This window comes from Asterias amurensis, chromosome 9, assembly GCF_032118995.1.
Source record: "Asterias amurensis chromosome 9, ASM3211899v1".
In the NCBI taxonomy this organism is placed as follows: Eukaryota; Metazoa; Echinodermata; class Asteroidea; order Forcipulatida; family Asteriidae; genus Asterias; species Asterias amurensis.
Genome location: NC_092656.1, coordinates 8,108,664 through 8,132,656, shown reverse-complemented (window position 1 = coordinate 8,132,656; position 23,993 = coordinate 8,108,664). Strand labels below are relative to the sequence as shown.

The 23,993-nt window shown below is 37.2% G+C and overlaps 1 protein-coding gene across 2 annotated transcripts; it reads left to right on the top strand.

The window, feature by feature from the left end:
• The first annotated feature begins 67 nt into the window (after positions 1–67).
• LOC139941978 (PWWP domain-containing DNA repair factor 3A-like) lies at positions 68–23,484 on the top strand. Of its 2 annotated transcripts, none has more exons than XM_071938633.1 (15): positions 68–127; positions 6,042–6,266; positions 6,883–6,967; positions 7,480–7,565; positions 10,219–10,286; positions 11,443–11,507; positions 12,958–13,018; positions 13,738–13,816; positions 14,489–14,530; positions 15,578–15,696; positions 16,069–16,193; positions 16,528–16,591; positions 17,141–17,272; positions 17,914–18,021; positions 18,680–23,484. In XM_071938633.1, exons 2-15 carry the CDS (start codon positions 6,050–6,052, stop codon positions 18,818–18,820), a joined length of 1,392 nt encoding a protein of 463 aa, XP_071794734.1. In that variant the 5' UTR covers positions 68–127; positions 6,042–6,049; the 3' UTR covers positions 18,821–23,484. The 2 variants fall into 2 exon arrangements, with proteins under 2 accessions (XP_071794734.1, XP_071794733.1); XM_071938632.1 differs by having other exon boundaries at positions 15,575–15,696.
• Positions 23,485–23,993: the final 509 nt, after the last annotated feature.

Below are 23,993 nucleotides of genomic sequence, written 5' to 3'. Positions count from 1 at the left end.
GTAATTACTAGGGACGCGTGCAATGGATATTTACTTCGGATACCTATATTGTTGTTTAGCAATGCGTGAGCGAAGTCCCACAACACAACACAACACAAAACTGCTGACGAAGAATTGAGATTTGCCGGTAAGTATGTAGCCTTATTTTGTACAACTTTTCTTTAAATAATATGTTAGCAGCTCTGCGAATACAGTATACAACAATTGGGGGCTTGTGGATTGCCTCATCAGCCATTCATTGTCGTCATAAATTCAGTCAGTGATTGTTTTGTTTGTGTGCTCTCTGAAAAATCTGACTGAGTCCACGGCCGGGCCGGATAAATAAAAACTAGCAATTACTTATCAAGTTGAAGGTTCAGCATTAGCAAGAAGACTGAAAAGTAAAAGATCAGGCATGAACATTTTGCTCGCTGGATTACCTTTCACTTATAGACATATAAATAAAAACGACATTTTACTAACATACTGTAGCAATTACTTGTATTTTTACAAGCTACTGTGAGGAGCTTGAGATTTTACTTGAACAACAGTGTTGCATATAATATGGCTCGGTATCGGGTCAGTATTAAAGTGTTATTTTTCCCTTGGTCTAATGATCCAACGATAAATGTTACTTATAAATTTGTTGTATACTTTAATTGCTCTAAAAGAACCAATCTTTGGAGCGCTGACGTGGAGAGGCTGGCTGTTTCCTCATCATAGCCACTGCCGCCATCAAAAAATTTACTAAGTGGAAACTGCCCCGCCTGCATTTCAGTTAATCGCTATTGATCAGCGAGTCCATGCCTCTATTGTTATACTCCTATTTTGCTTTTCTCTGACCATTTACTAATCCGTTCAAGTAAATGGTTTTTTTCTAGTAAAAGGGCAATTCCACGCAAGTGTGACACGAGGGTCAAAATTTCAAAATGCTTTTTGCTCAAACATCTTTTACAAAGTTGGTAGAGTATATTTTGAAGTTTCTAGAAATGGAAAACAAAATGATCCAGACCAAATATTTTGAAAGTTACAGCACTCTGAAGTTGACGCTACGTTAAATGGCACCAATCATAGGTAAGAACACAAAATTTATTTCTTTTTGTAGTTTTCATTAATCTAAAGGCACTCATTTTATTTTGTTTGGTAAAAATAACAACTCTCAGTACCTATCTTTAGGAAAACACCTTTAATTAATATGAAACTAATGTTAGATACCTAGTATGTGCCGTCAAATGAACGCTTTTGTTAGGCTTAGTGTAATGTCAGTCACAAAAAATGAAGATTTTTGTCATAAAAGTATACATGGTAGCAATTAAAATCTGTTCTTCATTATTTTCTTAGTAGGGGGTCAGGGTAGAGCATTATTGTTGTTTAACATTTTTTATTAATTAAACAAAAGTGTAATGTCAGTCACGTTTAATGTCAGTCACGGCAATGTAATGTTAGTCACGTTATTACACAAGCTAATTAAACAGATTTTGAAAATTGGATGGACTATTAAGTTGTCTTTTACTCACAATGCAACTTAAATGAAGCTATATGATCCTGAAACAATGCCCTTGGATCTGTTTATTTGTATTTTTAGTCCAACTCATCCATATTTTACAGGTAAGTGAATAACAAATTTGTAAGGTGAACTGTACTCCAATCCATACATGCTTAAGGCGCATTATTCATTGTGAATATTTGTCATTGATCGAAGTAAAAGTAATACAATTGTTTTCTTTTTAAATAGGGTCAACATTATTACAAGAGTCTCACACTACACAAGTTTTACAAGAGAGTAAGGAGGATACTACAAGACAGCAGCAGAGATGGGCTGCGGAGTGCATGAAAACAAAGGAAGCGTAGGTCAACAAAAGGACAAAAAAAAAAGTTCAAGCTATATACATGTAAGACTGATTAGAAGAAATTCTAAACAGAGATGTGTAAATCGAAATAGAGAGAGGGTATCCAGATGTCATAATCTTAAGAAGCAGAGAGCAGCTCAATCAGCTGATCCATCTCCTTCAAAAATGAGGATACTTTAACAGCTCCTACATACACTAGATCGACTTGATGGATACGAAGTGCTGTTTCGATGGGAAGGACTAGACTGTTTTGTGGAATATTGTACTTGAATGTGAGCAAAGTAAATGCGAACTGATCTGCTACTCCACCAAGGTGGAGATTACAAAGTGGTGTTGGTTGGTTCAAGCTTAAATTATGTCAAGATTTAACAACACAGGTCTCAAAATACCCACTCCACCCACAGCAATTGCAGCAGTGCCCCATGCTTTGCATTGGTTCCCTTCTTCAAAGTTTCAGTACAAATCTACAATTTCGTTGCAGAGTGCCCTTTACATGAGGAAAATTACAGTGCCCCTTCAAGAGCAATGTTCAAGGCCTGGTAACAATGTAGCCAATACCTTGGAACCTGACCACCCTCTGACAATGTTAGTGTTCAATTGTTTTGTGCTTTCATATATGGTATCTATTTTGATCTAAGTACATTTTATAGATTGGCTCGTTAACTACACAATTTTCTTAGCAGTAGTTAAAGTACTGTAGATTAAGGTATTGCAAATTGAACAAATAAAATAAATAGAATCTTACAGAATATTGCTTATTGACTAGAATGTAAGAGTCCATGTAAATGTTTTGATTACAATATAGTAGGCGTGTGTTTTTAGCAGACATATCCCAAAGCTTGAAAATTCTGAAATAGCTGAAATAGCAGTTTTACACTTTTCAGTCTTTTCTTCTCTCAGTTTTCTCATGCATGTGAAAAGCTATTACACAACTGTTACTATACTGATAGAGTTTATTTCACTAAAAAAGGGAGCACCCATCTCTTCCTTCATGTGTCATTTTTTCCCAATAAAAACTTCATCCAAATTCCCAAATTCCAAATTGCAGCTTAAATTTTAGCTCTTTTATAATACGTTTTATCACAAATAATGCATGTTTCAACCTTTAAACATCTAAACAATTATAGTTATTCCCTTAATATAGAATTAAACAGTTCATTGATACTCTCTTGTGGACAGAAATTTTAATTTTGTTTTGCTAAATTGTTGTTACTGTTATTCCAGCAGATGTTATGAACGCGTAATGTCAGTCACGGTAATGTCAGTCACGGAGGTTAATTTGTATAATTATCGAAAAATTCATAATTAATTTTTCCCATCTTACTACAAGTTTTGGTTACCCTATCAGATATAATATTAATATGGATTTAGATCTGTAGCACTTTTAACTTGAAGTGAAATTTTAAAAACATATCAACACTTTTTGGTTGCGTCGCTTTTTGTAATGTCAGTCACGGCAGTTAACGACCCCCCTAGTGGGAAAAGCTGAACATGAAACTTCAAAGTTTCAATGCTGTATTGTGTATTCAGGTCCTAGTATCCCCCATGCAAAACATGGTTAAGATAGCTGTCATTGTTTAGACATGAGAGCTGATTAGATATTCAAAATTAGTAAAAAATGTAATGTCAGTCACGCTGGAATTGCCCAAAAGGTTATTTATAGAGATTTTAGCAAATTCTCATGCCTGATCTTAAACTTGTCGACAATTTGTTAATGCTGGCCTTTACACGGCCCAGTATCTTGTGAAACTATCAGGTAATAGTAAAATGTCGGTTTTATTTACATCTCAATAAGAAGAGTCCCTCAAGCATTGATATTACCTACTAGTTCGACCAATTACTAGCAATATTAAGGCTTACTTTTATTTATAAGGATTTAAGTAAAAGACTAGTAAAAGCAAATGCTAGTTTTTATTTATCTGGCCCCATGAGTCTGAGTCTGATTGGAATGTTGTTATACTGTATGGATGATTGGTTGGGGTTGTAATTTAATCTGTCAACTCAGCTCAGGTGTAACATCGCTTAAAGCCATTATACACTTTCGGTAAACAGTATTGTCCAAGTCCCACACTTCGTGTATCACAACTTATATATAAAATAACAATCCTGTGGAAATTTAGGCTCAATCGGACATCGGAGTCGGGAGAAAATAACGGGAAAACCCACTCCTGTTTTCGCGCGTTTCGCCGTGTCATGACATGTGTTTATAACAAATCCGTAATTCTCGCTAACGAGAATTTATATTGTTTTACCGTTTTCTCAAAAAGTAAAGCATTTCATGGACTAATATTTCAAGAGAAGTCTTTCACCATTACCTTCTGTAAACCCTGTAAGTTATTTGTAAATCTGTGAACTTTTTTTTTTTTTCCTGTACCGAAAGGGTCCAATGGCTTTAAAGCTATTATACACTTTCGGTACAGAAACAAAAAAAATCAAAGTTGGGGATCGAAAATAAATTATGTGTTGGTGGAAAACATACCAGACGGTAGAAGATAGCGGTGGCTTAACAACAACTACAAGTAAAGATCAATTTCATAAACTAACTCTTGCCATCCATACTACTACACTACAACGTTACACTTATAGTAAAGCAGCTTCCCATTCAGGGACAAATCTACCAGCTACATTGTACTTATGATGCTAGTCCTCGTGTTATAATGAAACACAAGACAACGGGGCCAAGGAACCCCTCCTCTCTTCGAAGTTGTTCGACACCATACCGACCGAACCAGGCTTGTCCGGCTCACACCGGTGGCCCGTATACCGTCCGGCAGCGCATTCAGACCCATTATACATCATAGCGATTCCCACTCATGTCCATACAGCTAGCGTACAGCGTACACACACACACACACACAAGTCAATGGGAAACTACACAACCAAACACAAGTCAATGGGAAACTACACAACCATACACAAGCCAATGGGAAACTACACAACCATAAGTCAATGGGAAACTACACAACAATACACCAGTCAATGGGAAACTACACAACCATACACAAGTCAATGGGAAACTACACAACCATACACAAGTCATAGAAGAGTTTGCGGTAACACCATGTAATAACAATCTCTAAATGAGTTGGGGTGGTTCTGAAAAGAACCGTTGGGTTAACTCGACGTCTGATCAGTATGCTCTGATCGTCACTCGACGTCTGATCAGTATGCTCTGATCGTCTTCTTTTCAGAACCACCCCAACTCATTTAGAGATTGTTATTACATGGTGTTACCGCAAACTCTTCTATATCTTATCTCCACCATGCAAAGTTTCAAATCCTACTCATACACAAGTCAATGGGAAACTACACAACCATACACAAGTCAATGGGAATTGACACAACCATGTCAATGGGAAACTATACAACCATACACAAGTCAATGGGAAACTACACAACCATACACAAGTCAATGGGAAACTACACAACCATACACAAGTCAATGGGAAACTACACAACCATACACAAGTCAATGGCAAACTACACAACCATACACAAGTCAATGGGAATATACACAACCATACACAATTCAAATGAGACACTACACAACCACGCACACGGACGTGGCATGATTGCTAGCAGTAATACGTCATTCTCAATCGCGCCTGTGATTGGCCAATGTTTAGAATGACATGCCCAGATCATTCATGCCCTTTTATCGGAATTCCGATAAAGCTGTTACAGACCCATCAAGGCTGTTGTTTGAGCCACGTGTGCGAGGTTGAAAGTAGAAAGACACGACTGTACTCACGACTTCGCTATACTGTTCTCGCTGTACAATTTACTGTACAATGTACTGTATACATGTACGTTGTTCGTGTATGTACAGCGTGCAGACTGCCGAATTGTGCCGCGCCGGGCCTGGCACACTACGCCAACAGCCTTGAGTCAAGGCTAGGGCTGAGTCGACTGGCATTCAGTAGAGCGGGTCAAACAAATGGTTCGTGTATAAAACCATGTTCCATTGGTGATGATCCTGACCAGTGTACACACACAGAGCTTACCACTGACTACCCGCATTATGGCATGCTTGTTGGTACACCCTTTGCTTTAGCTTAGCTTTCTCACCTCCACCCTAGCCCTGTAGTTTACAGGACTCTTCCTCTGTGCTGTACACATGGGGGATACAGAGTCCTACATTGTACTGTACATTATTATTTTAGGGCCCGTTTTTGAAATAATTTCTCCTATTTTTTTTAACACTTAACGTAGATTGAACAATGAGGAGAACAAGGTCAAATACAGCGGGGAGCGTTGAGTTGCAGAGTCTGACTGCGAATCCACGGAAAAGCAGACTGAGATCGGCGCCTGATTCCGCAGTCGTACATGTGAAAATGAAAGCAAAGAAACCAAAGATTTCATCTGTTAATCCTCACCCCAAATCCTCAAAACCAAAGAAGAACTCAGAAACTTCAGAGACAAAAGATAGCCAATCAGGTACTTGCATTTATAAGATATATTTCAAGAATGTTGACAAATAGGGAGACCTCTCTATTTTATGTATTCATATCTCAGTTGGTTGAGTGCCGGTGTTGCAGGAGACTTCCACCCCCCCATGAGATTCCTTGCCCTCATACGTGTGAACACACTGCTTCTGATCTTTAAAATCCTCCAACAGCCCACTTTTACTTCCCATATGGCGACAGAATCTCTGGCAAGAGATTTTCCTGGACACTGACTCGTTAATTCGGAGGTTTAAATCCCGCTCTTGTCATTGTTTCTTTGTTAAACCCCAAATCAAGAATGTTTAAATCCCGCTCTTGTCAATTATTCTTTGTTAAACCCCAAATCAAGAATGTTTTTTTTATAGCTAAATGAACCGCATCATTGTGTCAAAGTAGGGTAGCAATCCCAAGCACGTGAACCCTTTCATCTTTCATTTGTATTTTGAATATTCTCATTGATTGTTCCCACTGAAATTTCAAGGGGGGGGGGTGATGTAGCTGAAGCTTGTTTTTTATTGAGTTGAGCTCCATATTTTGTTTGCCTCTGTTCCGAAATATTAAAGCATACATGTAATTGCCAAATGTTCCTTCAATGTTTTTCTTTGTAGGCGAAGGCATAAGAAAAGCTAAAATTATATCATCTGATGGTCTCGTGATGAAACTGCAACAAGAAGCAATGCATAACTCAACAAGGTAAAGGCCTCGCATATTACATAATCAAGATTCTTATCAGTTGTGAGAAATCAAAGATAGACTGTTGCAGTCGGTCAGAACGACTCTGGAGAGTTTTGGTTTCAGACGTTGATCTTGCCCAAAAAGGGCGTGAGATGGTCATTCAAGAAAGAATCGTTGGCCGATTCACAAGTTTGATACATGTATGTTTTAATGGCCAGTGGAAACAGTAGACTTGGTGAAAGACTTTCCTGTATCTCTCAAGTATCGCAATTCCCTGTTCTGCGCCGCATACATTGTACATTACTATCAAACAGCTGGCGCTGCTGGGAGAACTTCCAGATCACCCACCACATCAACAAAATATGGGTTTGCAGTTTCCAAAGAACGCCCTCTATTGGTGAAATAGTTGCGACGTGTGTAGTGTTGAGTGTATGTATGTAACTGTAGGCCCTATGGTTTCTTTTTTTAGGGAAACAGTGCATGATGGATGAATTTCTGCTCTAATTATTTGTAATTTATTTTGATGTTAGGTTGAATGACAGAGAAGAGGACAGCGAATCTTCAGGAGATGAGGAATTGCCGGCCATATTTGACCCTTCTGCTCCAGAAAGCAAAGGTAACTTTCAAACTCATCAGAATTGAAAGATATCCAACTCAAAGCCAACATTTGAACATCTTTTGTTAATGCAATTTTTTGCTATCATAACACCAATATGTATTCAAACAAATAATAACAGTGGCTTCTTATATAGCGCGCATATCCGTCACTCAGTGACGCTCCAAGGCGCTTAAAAATTCAGTATTTCCTGCAAGGTATGTGAGATTACGCTTGAATCATAAGACCTATGAGTCCTCTACCATGTTTACATACAGTAGCACCATGTTATTGTATAGAACAGCGTTCGACCTTAACGCTGGTCCGCTGGCCAAATGCCAGTAGAAATCGCGTCGGACCAGCTGAAACACCTTGCCAACTGGTCCGGCTGACCAGTCAAAAATATCGGCAGCGGTACTACAGAACTATGGCTATTTTCTAAATATTTTTAGGCTCGAATAAAACCTAAAAACATTCACTCAAGGTTTGGATAAAATCACGCGAAGTGCCGCTGAACGCTGGCAAACTTCCGACGATCACGCATCCATACACATGTACACACACAGCGCAAAATCCCATCATGCAACGCAAAGGCTTGTAGTCTTCGTATTAGTTCAGGTGTATCAAAAAGTGTAAGAAACATTGAACACTAGAGGGCGTTTCAGAATATTCGATAGCGTGAGAATAGACGCCCTCTATTGGTGAAAGTACGCAATAGCTTACAAAACTAGCTGCAATCGCCTTGACAAAAGACCACAAAGCAAAACACATTCTGTCAGCAGCATGGTCGCAGATTTCCGTGTGAGAATAAGAGTCTAGCGTGTTTACGAAAAACGAGCGAGACGGTGAGGCTTCATTCAACAAAAATTACAAAGTTAGGATACTCTGGATGAACAAAAAGGAGTATTTAATTGTGTTTAGTAAGGTTCTTCCGTCCTGATTTTGCTTAATTGTTTTTTTTTTTGGGGCTTGTTTTTTTTTTTTTTGCGGGCGATTGGTGGCGATCTAGTTTTGCCCCATGACTTTATTGGTCAAATATAATGCGTGGTTGTTATGGGTTTTTTGCGGGTTGGTTTCAAGAAAGACTTTGGTTCTGGAATGCAAAACCTTCATGGTTAAACAAAGGCGCAGTCGTTTTTGCTGCTTTTAAATGAAAACTTTGTTCACAAAACAGACGCTGGCACCGACCATTCCATACACATAATTGAAAAAATACCGTAAAACTCATATGCTTCTTCATGAATGTTGCAACTATTTTGATGTCTACTTTTTGTTGGGGGTTTTTCTGGACGAACGTGGGAAGATTTTGGGAACTTCGATTATCGGTACGATGTATTAAAAATGTTTATGAATACTTATTAAAACTACAATAATGGGCAGTGTTTATACATGATAAAATAACTTGAGCGATTGTACGTAACCCTCCCCACCGTTGATTTGAAGACAATACATAAAAAGTTAATGATATTTTAACAGTCGGTTTTTAAGTGTTTTTTTGTTTGTTTAGTAAAACGCAAATTTTTTTTCATAAAAAAAGTTTTTACTTGGGAATACTTCGATGTCGAGTGCTTACAATAAACCGTGGACTAAAAAAACTACCTAAATAAAGATCATGTTAAATTTTCCAATTTGCTCTGACAAATAATTTGACCTGTTTTTAATTTAATTTTAACAATATTATTGTTATTCCATTTTTAAAGAAAAAATACTCTCAAATTAGAGAGCCCCCTTATACGAACACAATAACTTGGTACACAAAAATAAAGTATGGCTTCCAGTGCAGTCAAGTTGACGTTGCAATTCATGTTGAATTTTGAACTAGCGACGATCGGATATCGAGCAGTTGGTATACAACAGTATACTATTAGTTAAAAAAAAATATATAAAAAAATTGACGGACCAGTCAAAAACCTGGCAGACCAGTGACAATTCAAGCCAACTGGTCCTGCTGGCCAGTTGAAAAAAAAGTTAAGGGCAACCCCTGTAGAAGGTGCTGTGGTGCAACGTGCAGCAAATTTAACCTGAGCTCTGTGAAAAATATAATTCACAGCCAAATCACTCGAATGGGATTTGAACCCACAACCTTTGCATTGCTAAAGCAGATGTGTTACCATTGGACCACCAAGCTAGCCTGCTGGCTAGAGTCGATATACATGTATGTATTAATAGTGGGTACCCAAATCGGAACACGAACTTGTATTTATTTGTTGCGGTAATGAACAGCCAGATTCTCTCAATCATGATTTACTGGGTCATAAAGTTCATGTATATGACGCAGTCCACCATGTTTCAATATTGAAAATTAGGTACATGCAGTAACACCATGTCCCCTCGATCCACTAAATCGAAAGTATAATATGTAAGTCTTGCCCGATTTCCTACCTTTCGCCCAGGTAGTAGTTAAAAGCAAGGCAGTTGTTTTCAGAAATAAAAAGTCTCACGAATTCCTAAAAATCTACTATTAGTAGAATGTAAAGCAAAACAAGTTCTCAAAAGAACATAATTTACACAGCAAGTAAAAGACACACACATGGTGTTACTGCAAACCTAATTTTTATACCACAACATGCAATGCCTCAAATCCCATATGTTTAAACATGTTTCACCATTTGCAAAACAGAAATTCTTGACGTGTTGTATGTTTCAACTTGTATTTCTTCTTTGTTTTATTTAGTGAAAGAACTTGCCCCGGGTACAGTGGTGTGGGCGAAGAGCAAGGGTTGGGCGCATTGGCCTGCTGTGGTAAGAATCTTAAACTGTTCCTGTTTTTGTTTTATTAAAGGAACACGTTGCCTTGGATCGTTTGAAACCGTTTGTTATGAAATGCATACGTTAAAAAGATATTTTGAAAGTAGAATTTAGTATCACTCAAAATTGCACGGTTTTCTTTTTACTTGGCGAACTATCACGGTCGGCCATTATGGGAGTTAAAATTTTGACCATAAATGGCCGACCATGTTATTGGACGAGGTAAAAAGAAAACCAAGCAATTTCAGGGGCATATTTGTGTAGATCATTGTATTATACTTTTACAGCATCTTTCTAACCATATGCATTTTATAACAAACAGTTACAAAACGCTTTTCGAAGACCAACTCGACCAATCCAAGGCAACATGGTGTGTTCCTTTAACTTTTTGCTTCTTGTATTGAAGGGATGTTATAGGCTGTTATAAAACTTGGGCTGTGAGCACAGATAGTGAAAACTTGCAAGTGCAAAAGCTTGGGATTGCATAGCCTGCTTACATACGTTCATCTTTGGTTGTAAAAGCCTACTGCAATCTGGGGCATCCTATGGTTTTTATCCCCATGGAACCAATCTTGACTTAAAGCCATTCGACACTTTCGGAACACAATTTTTTTTAAAGTTCACAGATTTGCGAATAACTTACAGGGTTTACAGAAAGTAATGGTGAAAGACTTTTCTTGAAATATGATTCCATGAAATGCGTTGTACTTTTTTAGAAAACATTAAAATAATCAATTCTCGATATTGAGAATTACAGAATTGATTTTAAACACATTTCATGACACGGCGAAACAGGCGAAACAAGGTTTGGTTTTCCTGTTATTTTCTCCCGACTCCGATGACCGATTGAGCCTAAATTTTCACAGGTTTGTTATTTTATATATAAGTTGTGATACACGCAGTGTGGGTCTTTGGACAATACTGTTTACCGAAAGTGTCCAATGGCTTAAAAAACCAAAACACTTAACAATTTAACAACTTGTTTTTTTTCTGGCAAAAAGGCTCTTTTGTAACTATCTCACAATACTGTAGCCCGAAATACTGATATCACACTTTAAAGTTGTTTAAAGTGAGTACTAGTCCTAGTATTTGGATACCAGCATTAGTTTTTTATTGATTTGTTAACATGTTTTCTCCCTCGTTTTCCCAGCTGCATAAGTTTTACTTTAATAACAAGAAGGCTTGGGTGACGTACTTCGATGGCGGCAATCAAAGGTGAGTGTTTCTGGAGTTGAGAATAGCAAATCACATTTCCATTTCCATTTTGATCATTGACCCAAATATCCTGTTAGATGCAGAATGTGCATTATTCAGTTTCTGCTTGTGCGAAAGACATTCCGTAAACTTGAGTTTGTATGACACTGCTCTAGTATAGACTGTGCAAGTCTCGCACGTAGCGAAAACGAGAACTTAATTCGAAAAAAAAGTATATTTTTGTACAAAACCAAATTGTATTGAAATTGTTATTTGTTAAAAAATTCTTAAAGATTATTATTTTTAACATACTTTTTGTATAACTATTATTTTAATTCGTGTACATAATAATTGTTTTGTTTAAATTAACGTAAAAATTATACAATTATCGGGACGAGGATCGCTGTTCAACATCGACCTGGATGGTTTTTCTAATAAACCCCGTTTGTGAATCACGTCCAATTGGTGCGATCATCACATAGGTTCAGCGATAATGGGAACGTCAATTGGGTAATATTCTTAATTGTTTAGAGTAAATCGGAAACTAGAGGTCAAGTTTTTTTCTTTAGTTTTCTTCGCTAATTTGTTGAATTGATTTTACTTTTCTGTTTTTAATCACTTATTTTTACATTCCCAAGAACATGTTCACTTTTTAGAGTCATAACTTATGTTAAACTAAAATAAATCATTGACAGAACAAAATCTCCCCAACGTAAAACTCCATTAGGTTGGGACCACGATGGTCCCGGAAGTTCAATTTCTCGCGAGACTTGCACAGTCTATTGCAAAGGTTGTGGGTTTGAATCCCACCCGAGTAATATGCCTATCTTTTTTTCACAGAACTTGGGTAAGTACTGAATATACAGTGCTGAAAGGCATTGGTGTAATGGGTATAAACCACTGCATATTCTTTATTCTCGATGCAAATTAAACATCTATTAAACTCAAACTTAATGCGGATACAACTGATTTCATCATAATTTTCTCCAAAACTGCCAGTAAAGCTCTTGGTCTATATTCTTACTTGGTGTATCCAACCAATAATGCATAAACTAACTAATCTGAAAAATTTGCCGTAATTTGACATCAAAGATACATGAGAACATTGAAAGAAAAACCACCCTTGTTGCACAACTTTGTGTTTTTTCAGAGACCTAAAAAAAAAGGCTGTAAGTTTTATGCTAAACATTATTTTGAGTAATTAACAACAGTGTCCAGTTTCTTTACAAATTTAAGCTAATTAACCTTGGGACCCAAGACTCCCAAAACAGGCACTTTTAAATATAGGGCAACAATAAGTCTGTTTGGGGTCGTCAAAAAGGAATGATTTGTCACTCTATGTTTGTAACATTTTGGTGGTGGGGACAGATAAACGCAAGTTATTGTTTAATATTTTTACAAAAACAGTATAATAAGAAAGTACTTTATTACTTGAAATTATCCATATTTATTTTATTCTTGCTTTTCCCAGACTTCAAGTGAGCAGCAGATCGCTGGTACCCTTCTCCGGACCAAATCGGTCAAAGTATTTAGTAAGTCAATGTTTGTGTTTGGTGACTTTGGGTGTTGTGGCCGAGCGGGTAAGAGCACTGAGTTCAAGCTCCGGTGATTCTGTTAAGAGTGTGGGTTCCAATCCCAGTCGTGACACTTGTGTCCCTGAGCAAGACACTTAAATATAATTGATTCTCATCACCCAGGGGTACCTGTGAGGGCTCAGATGGTTCATGGGATGGATTTAGCCTAGTCGGGCATAATTGTTGCACAAGGCTGTATACTCCCAAGGGAGCTGAGATGGTTAAGGGATGATTTCAGGCCCAGTGACACGGGGTAATAATTTTCGCTTTGGGACATATTTGGGGCTATATAAAAACCTAATATTATTAATATTATTTAGAAATATTCATTCACATGCCTTGAACTAATAGGGCACTGCAGTTTTCCTCTAATAAGGGGCACTTGAAAAGTTAAAATGGCAGTGGAAGTTAGGAACACAAGGCATACAGGGCACCACGACAATTGGTGTGGGTGCAGTGGTTTTTTGGAGGCCTGCATTCAAATTATAGTTTTGCCTTTAAATTTATTTTCCAAGTCACGTTTGATAAAAATTTTACACATGATAGACTTAGTTTATGATAGACTTACGGCAGAAATTTTTCAATGTTCAGAACTTTTGAAGAATTTTCTTGATTTTTTGCTGACATTCTGACGAAGCAAGACTGAAAATAATGAAGACATTGCTTTTCCCTAAAAGGATTTGGGACGACAACACAAACACAACACTGGATTTGAGACGGCTATAGAGAGAGCAGATGACTACTTAATCAAGAGAGGTAAGTGAGAGGAGTCGGGTTGGCATTGAGGTTAACTTTTCCCACTTTTTATATCTAGCACTCTGGTTCGAATCACCCCAGGGACACTATGTGGATCCCTACCTGATTGCGTCGGTTCTCCTGGGTTTTCCCACCACATTTAAAACTGAAATTGTCTTCCATGTCTTCTTTTCATTAGGTTATTGGCTACTATATGATTAAGTTTGCTTTACTAATAGTCAGAGCCAGAAAAAAATAAGATAAAAGCAGACCCTTACAAATTTGAGAATTCACGGATGGGAAAGTTCAGACTTTTTTCTGACTTATTTAAAAAAAGGGTGTGGCTTTTTTGGTTGGCTTTTTGTATCCACATATTTTTATGTTACACTGAGGATACAGGGGCCGATTTCACAAAGCAATAAAATTCATCGGGAGACAAATTTTTCAGTATCACCATAGAGATATGATTGTGACATCATACTTTACTTAGCAACTACGATTGATTTGCAGTTACGATCAATCTTAGCTCTTTGTGAAATTGGCCCAAGTACCCATAAGCCTAAAATCTATTTACCAATGCATTGGTGGTAGTCAGGTCAGCCATCTTTGCACTACAGATGTAATCTGTACCTCTTTTGTTTGTTCAATATATTTATTGGTCTAAATTCAGCTTTTGTGTAATTTTTTTCCAAGGGCTAGGAAAATCATCTGACTGTAATACTTCATTCTACTCAGGTAAGTTGAGAACAGACGTTTAATAATCTAAACTTAGTCAAACTTTATCATTATTATTATTATTTTATTTGTACCCTTCTGCTGATTGGCGATAATTGCTGTATACAGGATCTCAGTGCAGGGAGTCATGGCTGAGCTGTTTAGAGCATCAGACTCAAGTCCTGGACCCAATTTCATAGAGCTGCTAAGCACAAAAATTTGCTTAGCACGAAATTTCTTCCTTGATAAAAACAGGATTACCAACCAAACTTCCATGTGAATTTCGGAAAAAAGCAACCACTGAATACCAGAGCAGTATGCAACAAATGGAAATTTTGTTGGTAATTCCGTTTTTATCCAAGGAAGAAATTTCATGCATAGCAAATTTTTCGCTTTTTCGCCCCAGGTACGTAGTTAAATCATCGAGGTGTCGGTTCAACTCCCAGGCATGACACTTGTGTCCTTGACTTTACGATAATTGCTTCTCTTCTCCCAGGGGCATAAATGGGTACATTATACCTGCGAGGGTAGATGTTAATATTGTGTTTAAAATAGCCTTTGGAGTGCCACAGCAGCCCAGGGTCATCCACTCCCCAGGGAGCTGAGACAGATTACAGGGATGTTATTGGCCGACTTACCAAGGCCCATTGAACCCTTGTTGTTTTTAAACCATTTTGATATATGACCCAAGTAATTCAATGTTAAAGTTAACACCCACTCACTGAAAAGGATTTAAACTTTCTGAGTTTTTTTTCCCTACCCAAAAATTCAGTAATGAGGCTTTCCATCGCTGTAAATGTACCAAAGAAGCAGTAACACGGATAAGAATGATTTCCACTTCTTTAATTCAAAAGAAACTTTGGAGTTCTCTTCCTGCTACAATTCCTTCTCAGACAAACCTGGGTCTCATCAAAATACACCGATCTTTTTTGTAATCTTTTATTTTTAAGTAGTTAATTTGTAGACTACTCTTGTATTTTGTTACTTTATATTGTTTGTAAAGCGCATTAAGAGTTTTGCCAGAATATTAATATGAACGTCTTATTATTGTTATTATTATTATAGCGGAACTCGACACAAGTTTCCAGTCACCACCGACTTCGCCACATTCAGAAACCCAGTGTCCTATATCACCCTTTAGGATACCAGCGTCACATGATGCCATGTCATCCGACCAAACAGCAATAGTAAGTATTCAACAACTGACTACAATCTTCACTTCTGTTTAATGCACTGACGGTAATTGTCAAAGACCAGTATTCTCACTTCGTGTATCCCAGCATATGCATAAAATAACAAACCTGTGGAAATTTAGACTCAAATTGGTCATTGAGGTTTCAAAAGAATACAAATAATGATGTTAATTTAACCAGCGTCCATACGTCTGGGCTCTTACTAAAACTTTAAATTTAGTGCAACACCCTTGTTGTACTAGTTTGTGTGCTTTCAGATGCCATTATAATAAAGAGTTTAGTGGAAATTTCCTGCTTTTGTGTAACTTCTGGGGCTACTCCCGCACTCCAAAAAACTGATGATTTGAAATTACTTTCTCAATGTAGCCTGACGGGATCAGGGAGAATCTACTGTCGTCAGATGAAGAATTGCGGGTTGGTTTCCCAATTCAGAACAACTGCCCAAGTAAGACTGAGGAGAAACTGCAGGAGGATCCATCTGTTATTCAAAGGTATTATATCACATAGAAGGGCTTCATGCATGAAGCCATTCTCAGATTAAAAATTTTGTGGTTGAGAATTACCTCTTTCTCTAAAACTAAGCTACATCAAAGGCAGCCGTTTCTCAAAATGTTTTATACTATCAACAGCTCTTAAGTTCTCCAAAGCAAGTGATATTTTACTGTTATTAACAAGTAGACTCTTCCTTTAAGAAGAAGTTTTAATTCAATCTAATTTGTGAACTGGCAGCCAGTGAGAACTTTAAATACCAATAAAGTTTGATTAAATTTTAAACTAAATCATTTCAAACAACCCTTTGAATAATTCATTTCTCTTTTATTTCAGGCAAAAGAGGTGGATACGCACTCAAAACAGACTACTGAAATATATCCTGACAAAAAAAACAAAGGTAGGTGTTAAGACAGAGCTAAATCAGAGGATCGTCCTTGAGAAAAAAAGGTTCCATGAGAAAATGTTACTGCAGCTGAACTGAGACACAAAATATTTAAAGGCAGTGGACACTTTTGGTAATTACTCAAAATGCTCGGTAGCATCTAGACTTACTTGGTAAACAGCAAAGGAGAGCTGTTGATAGTATAAAAAATGTGAGAAACAGCTCCATCTGAAGTAACGTAGTTGTTGAGAAAGAGGTAATATCTAACTCGAAAACTAACAGGCTGAAGTATTTTATTAGGTATCTGAAAGCACACAAATGTGTGTAACAAGAGTGTTTTTTTCTGTCATTATTGTTTCGCAACTTCGATGACAAATTGAGTCAAAATTGTCACAGATTTGTTGATTTGTATATGTTCAGATACACCAAGTAAGAATACTGGTCTTTGACAATTACCAATTGTGTCCAGTGTCTTTAAAGGCTTTGAGAACACTCACTGGGATCAAAACATGAGCGTTTTGAGAAGGTTTTTTTAATTTTCATTTGATTTTGTTCTTGACACAGGAACACCTACTGGCTATCTACAAGGGGCAAACGAATTCTGAGAGGCATTCATTGTTTGGATCTAAGCTAAGCAGCGATCGACAGAAACTACGAGCACTGGCTGGCCTTGGACCAATCACTGGTGAAGAACAAGTAAGAATTCTGATCTTAAACTAAAATCTTGCGCGAGAAAAAAAAAAGAGATTAAGGAAAATCACCATAAACCATTACTGAAAAGTTCAAATCCTGGCAACTATACATTTAACATCTCTATTAGTCAGTGAGTGTGTGTTCATTGGTATTACTTGGGCGATTAGTCAGTCAGGAGGTCCCAGGCTCAAATCTTACTTCGGTCAATTTATATAATGTTTAGATGATCCTTCCTATGAAAGGAAGTCAGCAAACTCCCACAAGCTGGGAACATCCAGTGTCTTTCATACAATTAGTTGAATTGTAGTACGTGTCATCGACCGCCGTCTGTGATGTACAGTAACAAGGGAAAATTGCACGCTTGTACTCGCTGCGCGTGCACTTTCCCTTGTTAATACATCAAAGATGGCGGTCGATGACACGCACTGCAATCCATCTATAGTGGTTTGACATTTACATGTATAATATTATTAATTGCACGATCAACCAATTGTGATTTAGTATCTAGATGACAATACTTGATTCTAGTCATTGTGATATCTATGATTGGCTTTTGGATTTGAACCCTGACCTTGTTATATGGCAAGTCCTGCAGTCTATCTAATGGACCACATTGACAAATAATCTCACAATTTCGTTGACAGCAAAGCAACCTGACTGACTTTCTAAGTGAGCTGTACAAAAATCACTGCATGAAATGTCAAGAGGATTTACCTAGTCTGGCCTACATCACAGAGGTCTGGTTACCAGAGGTATGTGAATGTCCAATCAACTATCAAGAACAAGGGAAATGTTAAATTCTTTTTTGTGATGTTCTCGCTTCAAATAGATAAAGTCATAATCTGGGCCCAACTTCATAAACCCTTGAAGCACTAAAACTTGCTTACATGTAATATATAGCACAAAAATAGGTTACCAGCCAGAACGCTGTAAGGTTACCATTGCTGCAACTGCTACCCCTGTCATATGTTGCTCAGCCAGGAAATTTGAAAGTAGAATTTTGACAGCTTTATGAATTTTTTTCTGAAGATGACTAGAGCAAGATTGTTGAAGCGTTGAGACCAATTAAGAACTCGCTCTGCGGTTGTGAAGTTTATAACGAGAAGTCCCCTTGATCCACTAAAGCCAAAGTAGTAGTCCTGGCTGATTTTCTACCTTCTGCCCAGGTTGTTGTTAATAAGCAGGACAGTTCTTTTTAGATCTGAGAAGTCTCCCACATTCTAAAAATCTACTTAACCATGTTGACGGTAATAGAACATAATGCCAGTGAGTTCGCAAAAGAACATAATCTTCTCGTAGTAGACACACAAATGGTATTACTACAAACAAAATCCATATCGATACATCACCATGCAATGCCTCAAATCCCACATAACTCAATGTTGTTGTTGTTGTTGTTGTTGTTTGCAGGCGGTGATCTTTGCGATTCAGAAGACCAGACGCATCGACAGAGTCAAAGCAGAAGACCTCTTCTTCAGCGAAGGAGTACAGAGTCTGGTGGACCTCGGTGAAGACATACCAACACACACAGAGACATTCCCTTCATTATAGCAGGCAGCAAATTATCCGTCAATTCAGAAAGTTAAGTCGTGAGGGGACCTGGGCCCAATTTGAAAGAGCTGCTTAACGGTCTATTTTGTGTTTACTGTGTGATTTACATATCATAAGCGCTGCTAACCCTAAGCACAAGAAAAGGCATGATAACCTTCAAGTGCTTACTATATGAAAATGAATGACGTAACAATGCAGTCTATTGTGAATGCGCAAACTGGCTGCCTAATTTTCTTTCTAATGAAACACGCAAACGCTTTAGCATAATTTGCTGCTGTAGTTATCAGAAAATTTTGCTTATCCTTAAGCAGCGCTATGAAACTGGCCCCTGATTCTCCCTTGCAATCTTTTTGAAAACTGGTGCAAATTTCACCAAATGTTGCCTTTTATTTTTTACTCGTTTATTTGGCTTGTGTAAATATATCGTCAGCATTTTCACAAAGTGGTAGATCTGTCCCAAATGTACAAAATTGTTTGTGGAACATTCACTGCTGTTTACCCTTTTGCCAAGTTTCTGGACCTACATGTAACTTGTCATAGATATGGCGTTACACTAATCAGCATAATGGCGAATCACTAGGTTTGCCATTTTGCTATTTAAAAATTTGTAAGATGTCGGGAACTAGCAAATCAAGTGGCCATTTAGGTTTAGCATTTTTCACAAACTGGGTAATTCAAAAAAGGTAATGTTTGGACACAGCACTTAGCAGTGGCAGCAATCGATTCAGAAAATGGCGAACAACTTTTGAAATTAACAACTCATTAAAAAGCAAAGTTGCAAGTAGGAAAAAAATTGACACTTCTGTATGATTGAAGTCAAATTTGCTGTTGTAGATATAATTTAAAGTGAAAATAGTTTAGGAGCAACTAAAACGAACACTCTGAATCATGGTTCAACTGCAAATGTGATTTTCTCAAAGCATTAAGTTTCGACTGTTGAATGGATTTGCCACTTTGTAGAAATTGTGATGAATACAATGTATGTCTATTATTTTTATTTTCTTATTTTTTACAAATAATTTTTTGATCACAGGTTTTCCAGATTTGCAATGTAATTGTATATTTTTTTCACAGCAACATTGCTGATCCTATAGAATATGAATGCAGTAATTAAGATTTAAAGGCAGTGGACACCATTGGTAATTACTCAAAATAATTATTAGCATAAAACCTTTCTTGGTGTCGAGTAATGGGGAGAGGTTGATGATATAAAACATTGTGGGAAACGGCTCCCTCTGAAGCGCCATAGTTTTCGAGAAAGAAGTAATTTTCCACGAATTTGATTTCGAGACCTCAGATTTAGAACTCGAGGTCTCGAAATCAACCATCTAAACGCACACAACTTGTGGTGACAAGGTTGTTTTTTCTTTCATTATTATCTCGCAAGTTCCATGACCGATTGAGCTCAAATTTTAACAGGTTTGTTATTTTATGCATATGTTGAGATACACCAACTGTGAAGGCTAGTCTTTGACAATTACCAATAGTGTCTACTGCCTTTAAGTAACAACTTAAAAGTATGCCTAATGCAGCTTGCTTAAACCGTGCAGCAGATTTAGGTTTGTGTGTGATGGGACCAATAGAAGTAAGTGGGGCATACAGGAATTTGATGGAAATTGGCTTTGATGATGCATTGTACAAGTTTGGAATTTGGCATACAGTCGGAACATGTTATGTAAAAGATAATTAATCTGGCTATAGACCAATCCGACGTGCACCGGGCGCGCAAGTGTTGAGCACTGCATGCTGCGGTGTCTTCAACGCCTAGATTGTGCACATAAAGACAACGCAGATGGTAATTTTCAGTAGAGGGCGCTACCAATTTTGTTTCGTCGGATTGGTCTATATGGCCATCAAAGATTTGTTCGAAAACACTGATGCTACAAAATGTAGAAGAATGTACATATAGAGTATATACATGTAGTTCATATCACACAGTTATATTTGTTACAGCTGATGTTGATGACACAACCAATATTTTTGTTCAAAGTAGTAAGTTATTAGGGTAGTCCTGCCATTAATTTGGATAGACCCAATCAGATGAGGTTTTACGATAGCACCATGAGTAGATCTCTTTTGAGAAGTGTTGGTTCTGAGAAGAACTGGATACTGACAACTCAACCTTTTGATCAGTATGCTCTAATCCTGTTTAGGAGGATAAGCCTATTTTGGTCTACTATGAGTGTAGCACATTTTGCATTACGAAAACCAAGCAACCAAAGTATATATTTGTTATCATCAAGTAAGAAACCATTTTTGATATGTTTAAACTCTTATGGCAAACCTCCTCTGCACATTTGGCTGGCTTTTATAGGTAGGAAGGAATAGATTCCAATTGATCAATGTTTGCTACACATCTCATTTCGAGAGACGTACCTTAATTCCACCTAAAAATGCAACGTCTCCTAAAATGTTCACTAGGCTATTTAACACACGGGGACATCGAATCCCAAAATGACTTCTGGGTCAATGTGAGACTTTTGGAGACGCTAGGTGGCAATAACAGACCTAACCAGGTAAAATCTATTGTTCTTGGAAATGTGCGCATGCTCAGAACGACGTAAAACAATGGAAGTCTGCTGCCAACTATATATCGAAAGTCTCTCATTGGGTCAATGGACCTTTAATACGCTGTCCTGATCTTGGTCATGTTCCCTGTTTCCATAACAGTAATGAATACTAACATCCATTGTGCAAACATGGCACCAGACTATTAGTTTGTTAATATATTTTTGTTAATACAATAAGTTGGAATGGAGTAAAAGTCAAGATGACCACACCTTGATAAAGGTCTATAGGCCCACCTTTCGTGTGACATCACAAGCGCAAACAGCGGCGCGCCCTCAGGAAAGGAATATTGAATCAAATTTGTTTTCTTTTTCATCCAAACATTTTGTTTTGAAACAGCAAACACTACCATTCGCAGTTTAACTCGTGTTTAACTAACTACATGTATATGTTATTGAATTGAATTATTAAGATAATCTGTTTATTAGTGTTCATATTGAATGTAGGAGGAATTGAATGGACTTTATGCAATAACAAAATCATGTTGAAATCTTTAGAGGTAAAATGACAGTAACACCATGGAAACGCAAAGATGTGTATGCGTACGTGGCTCACGAGATAAGCCAATGAGAAACCTTCTTTTGACCCCCAGCAGAGGGCGCTTTACTCAAAGCGAAATGTGCAAAGAATATATATTTTTTTTTTGCTAAATGTGAGCTTTATAGTTATCAAGCAATGCTGTAAATTGTTTTGCCTATGAATTTGTTGTTCTTCTCCCATTGCAATGTTTGTATTATATTGAACCATCGCATTGAGAAGTAACCATTTTGAAAGTTAAGACTGTAAATAAGACAAATATTGTTGCCTTGAAGATAGGGTCATAGATTGGTATAAATCCTAAATTTCATGACCATAAAACTGACTTGGTGAGAGGATGCACTGCAGCTGTTGATAGTCAACATTTAAGAAAGGATTCTAATCGGAATTGTATGGTTTGGATAATTTTTCACCCCAGAACATTTGAATCTGATGAACAATTCATACATGAGTCGTTTCTCTGAATTCTGAGAGTTGGTGTTCGTTCACCAATGCTTTGGCCAGAGATGCAGTGTGTAATTGTGCCCTTTGCCATCTCGCTAAATGTGCATTTAATTTGTATTAATTTGATTTTCTTTTGAAGATAGCATGACAGTTTGTTTTCTTATTTCACAGCATATAGACACTGCCTTTCACAGATGACTTTTATTGTTTCTTTCTGAAACAATTTTGCCTAAATATAAACATGACAAAAACCAAAGAATGTCTCTACCTTTAAATGCCCCCCCCCCCCTTGATTATGATCGATTGTGATTGCTGATATTATTCAGAGAGTTATTATTATGAACAAATTTGTTACTATTTCTGTTTAACAGAAAAATTTCACAAATTTAAACTGTTTCTACTTAGTCCTTTGGTGATTTGCCTTCAAATTCAAAATGTTCTGAGAATTTGTTGTTATGGTTTAATGAGGTTGTGTCCAGTTTGGTTAAATTTTCAATACACACAGGCATGCAACTGTTCCTGGGATCAGCTGATTTCCTCTTTTTTTATTCTCAGTTTTACCTATACAAAATAGTGAAAGTTTTGTTATTTGCTTTTTTGTTGTTGCTGAAGTTGCAATTGCATAGGCTTACCGTCATATACAATGTGGGCCATGCAACAAAATGTCTTGTCTCAGATAAGTCCTTATCTATTCCACACTTTACACAATTTTGATCCACATTATGGTGAATTAAAGGTCAATTAAAGAAAGAGGCTGAAATAAAACCCCCTTTTCATCCCCAACAAGTCACACCTGTTATGATGCGCAATTAGTTCGCCTGGGGACAGTCAACTGGTTTGAATGATCCAACTAAGCCCACTGTTTGGACAGGAATTACATGGAGATAACAGGTGTGAGTTGCTTGACGAAAAGGATGTTTTAACTTAGTCTCTGGTTCGGGAATGATTGTCCATGTTTACATGGCATTGAATCCCTGAGAATATATTTTTAAATTTTTGATTGTATTGGAGGAATTGGTATGAAATATCTACCCTGTGTGTGAAAACAAGTAAGGTTGAAATAATTTTTGTATGAGTGTTAGTACTGACATGGTTCAAATTGCAATTAAATTTGCTTTTCATTAGCAAAACAATAACGCATGTTGTGTTTTATTGTGTCACCAAACTTTTCAAAGTTATCTTAAAATTGAGGTCTTTTTGACTAAAGTGAAAGCTGCTCCACCAAAAAAATAATAGCCTTCGAGAAAGACTCAAGAAAGACTCATTTGTGAAAAAAAGAGAGAAAAAAGTACAATCTAAATAAACAAGTAAATTAAGTACAGGGTAATCAATGAACGATGTTTTAGTTGAATTCATAACATTTTAATAATCGTTGAGGGGCAATGCATAAAATAAACCATGGAGGAAGAAATAGCCCAATGCACCCATTCAAGAACTGTGTAGTGGACTAGTACAACTCTACTATTTATCACAGACGCAGCACATCTGACATCACAAAGGTTGTTGTTTTCGGATGGGGAGGGTACTCATACCACGATTGTGCATGGGGGGACGATCGAGATTTGACGAAAGCGCGTACTGTGTTTATCTAGCTCTGGGAACGATCGTTATTTTGACGAGAAAA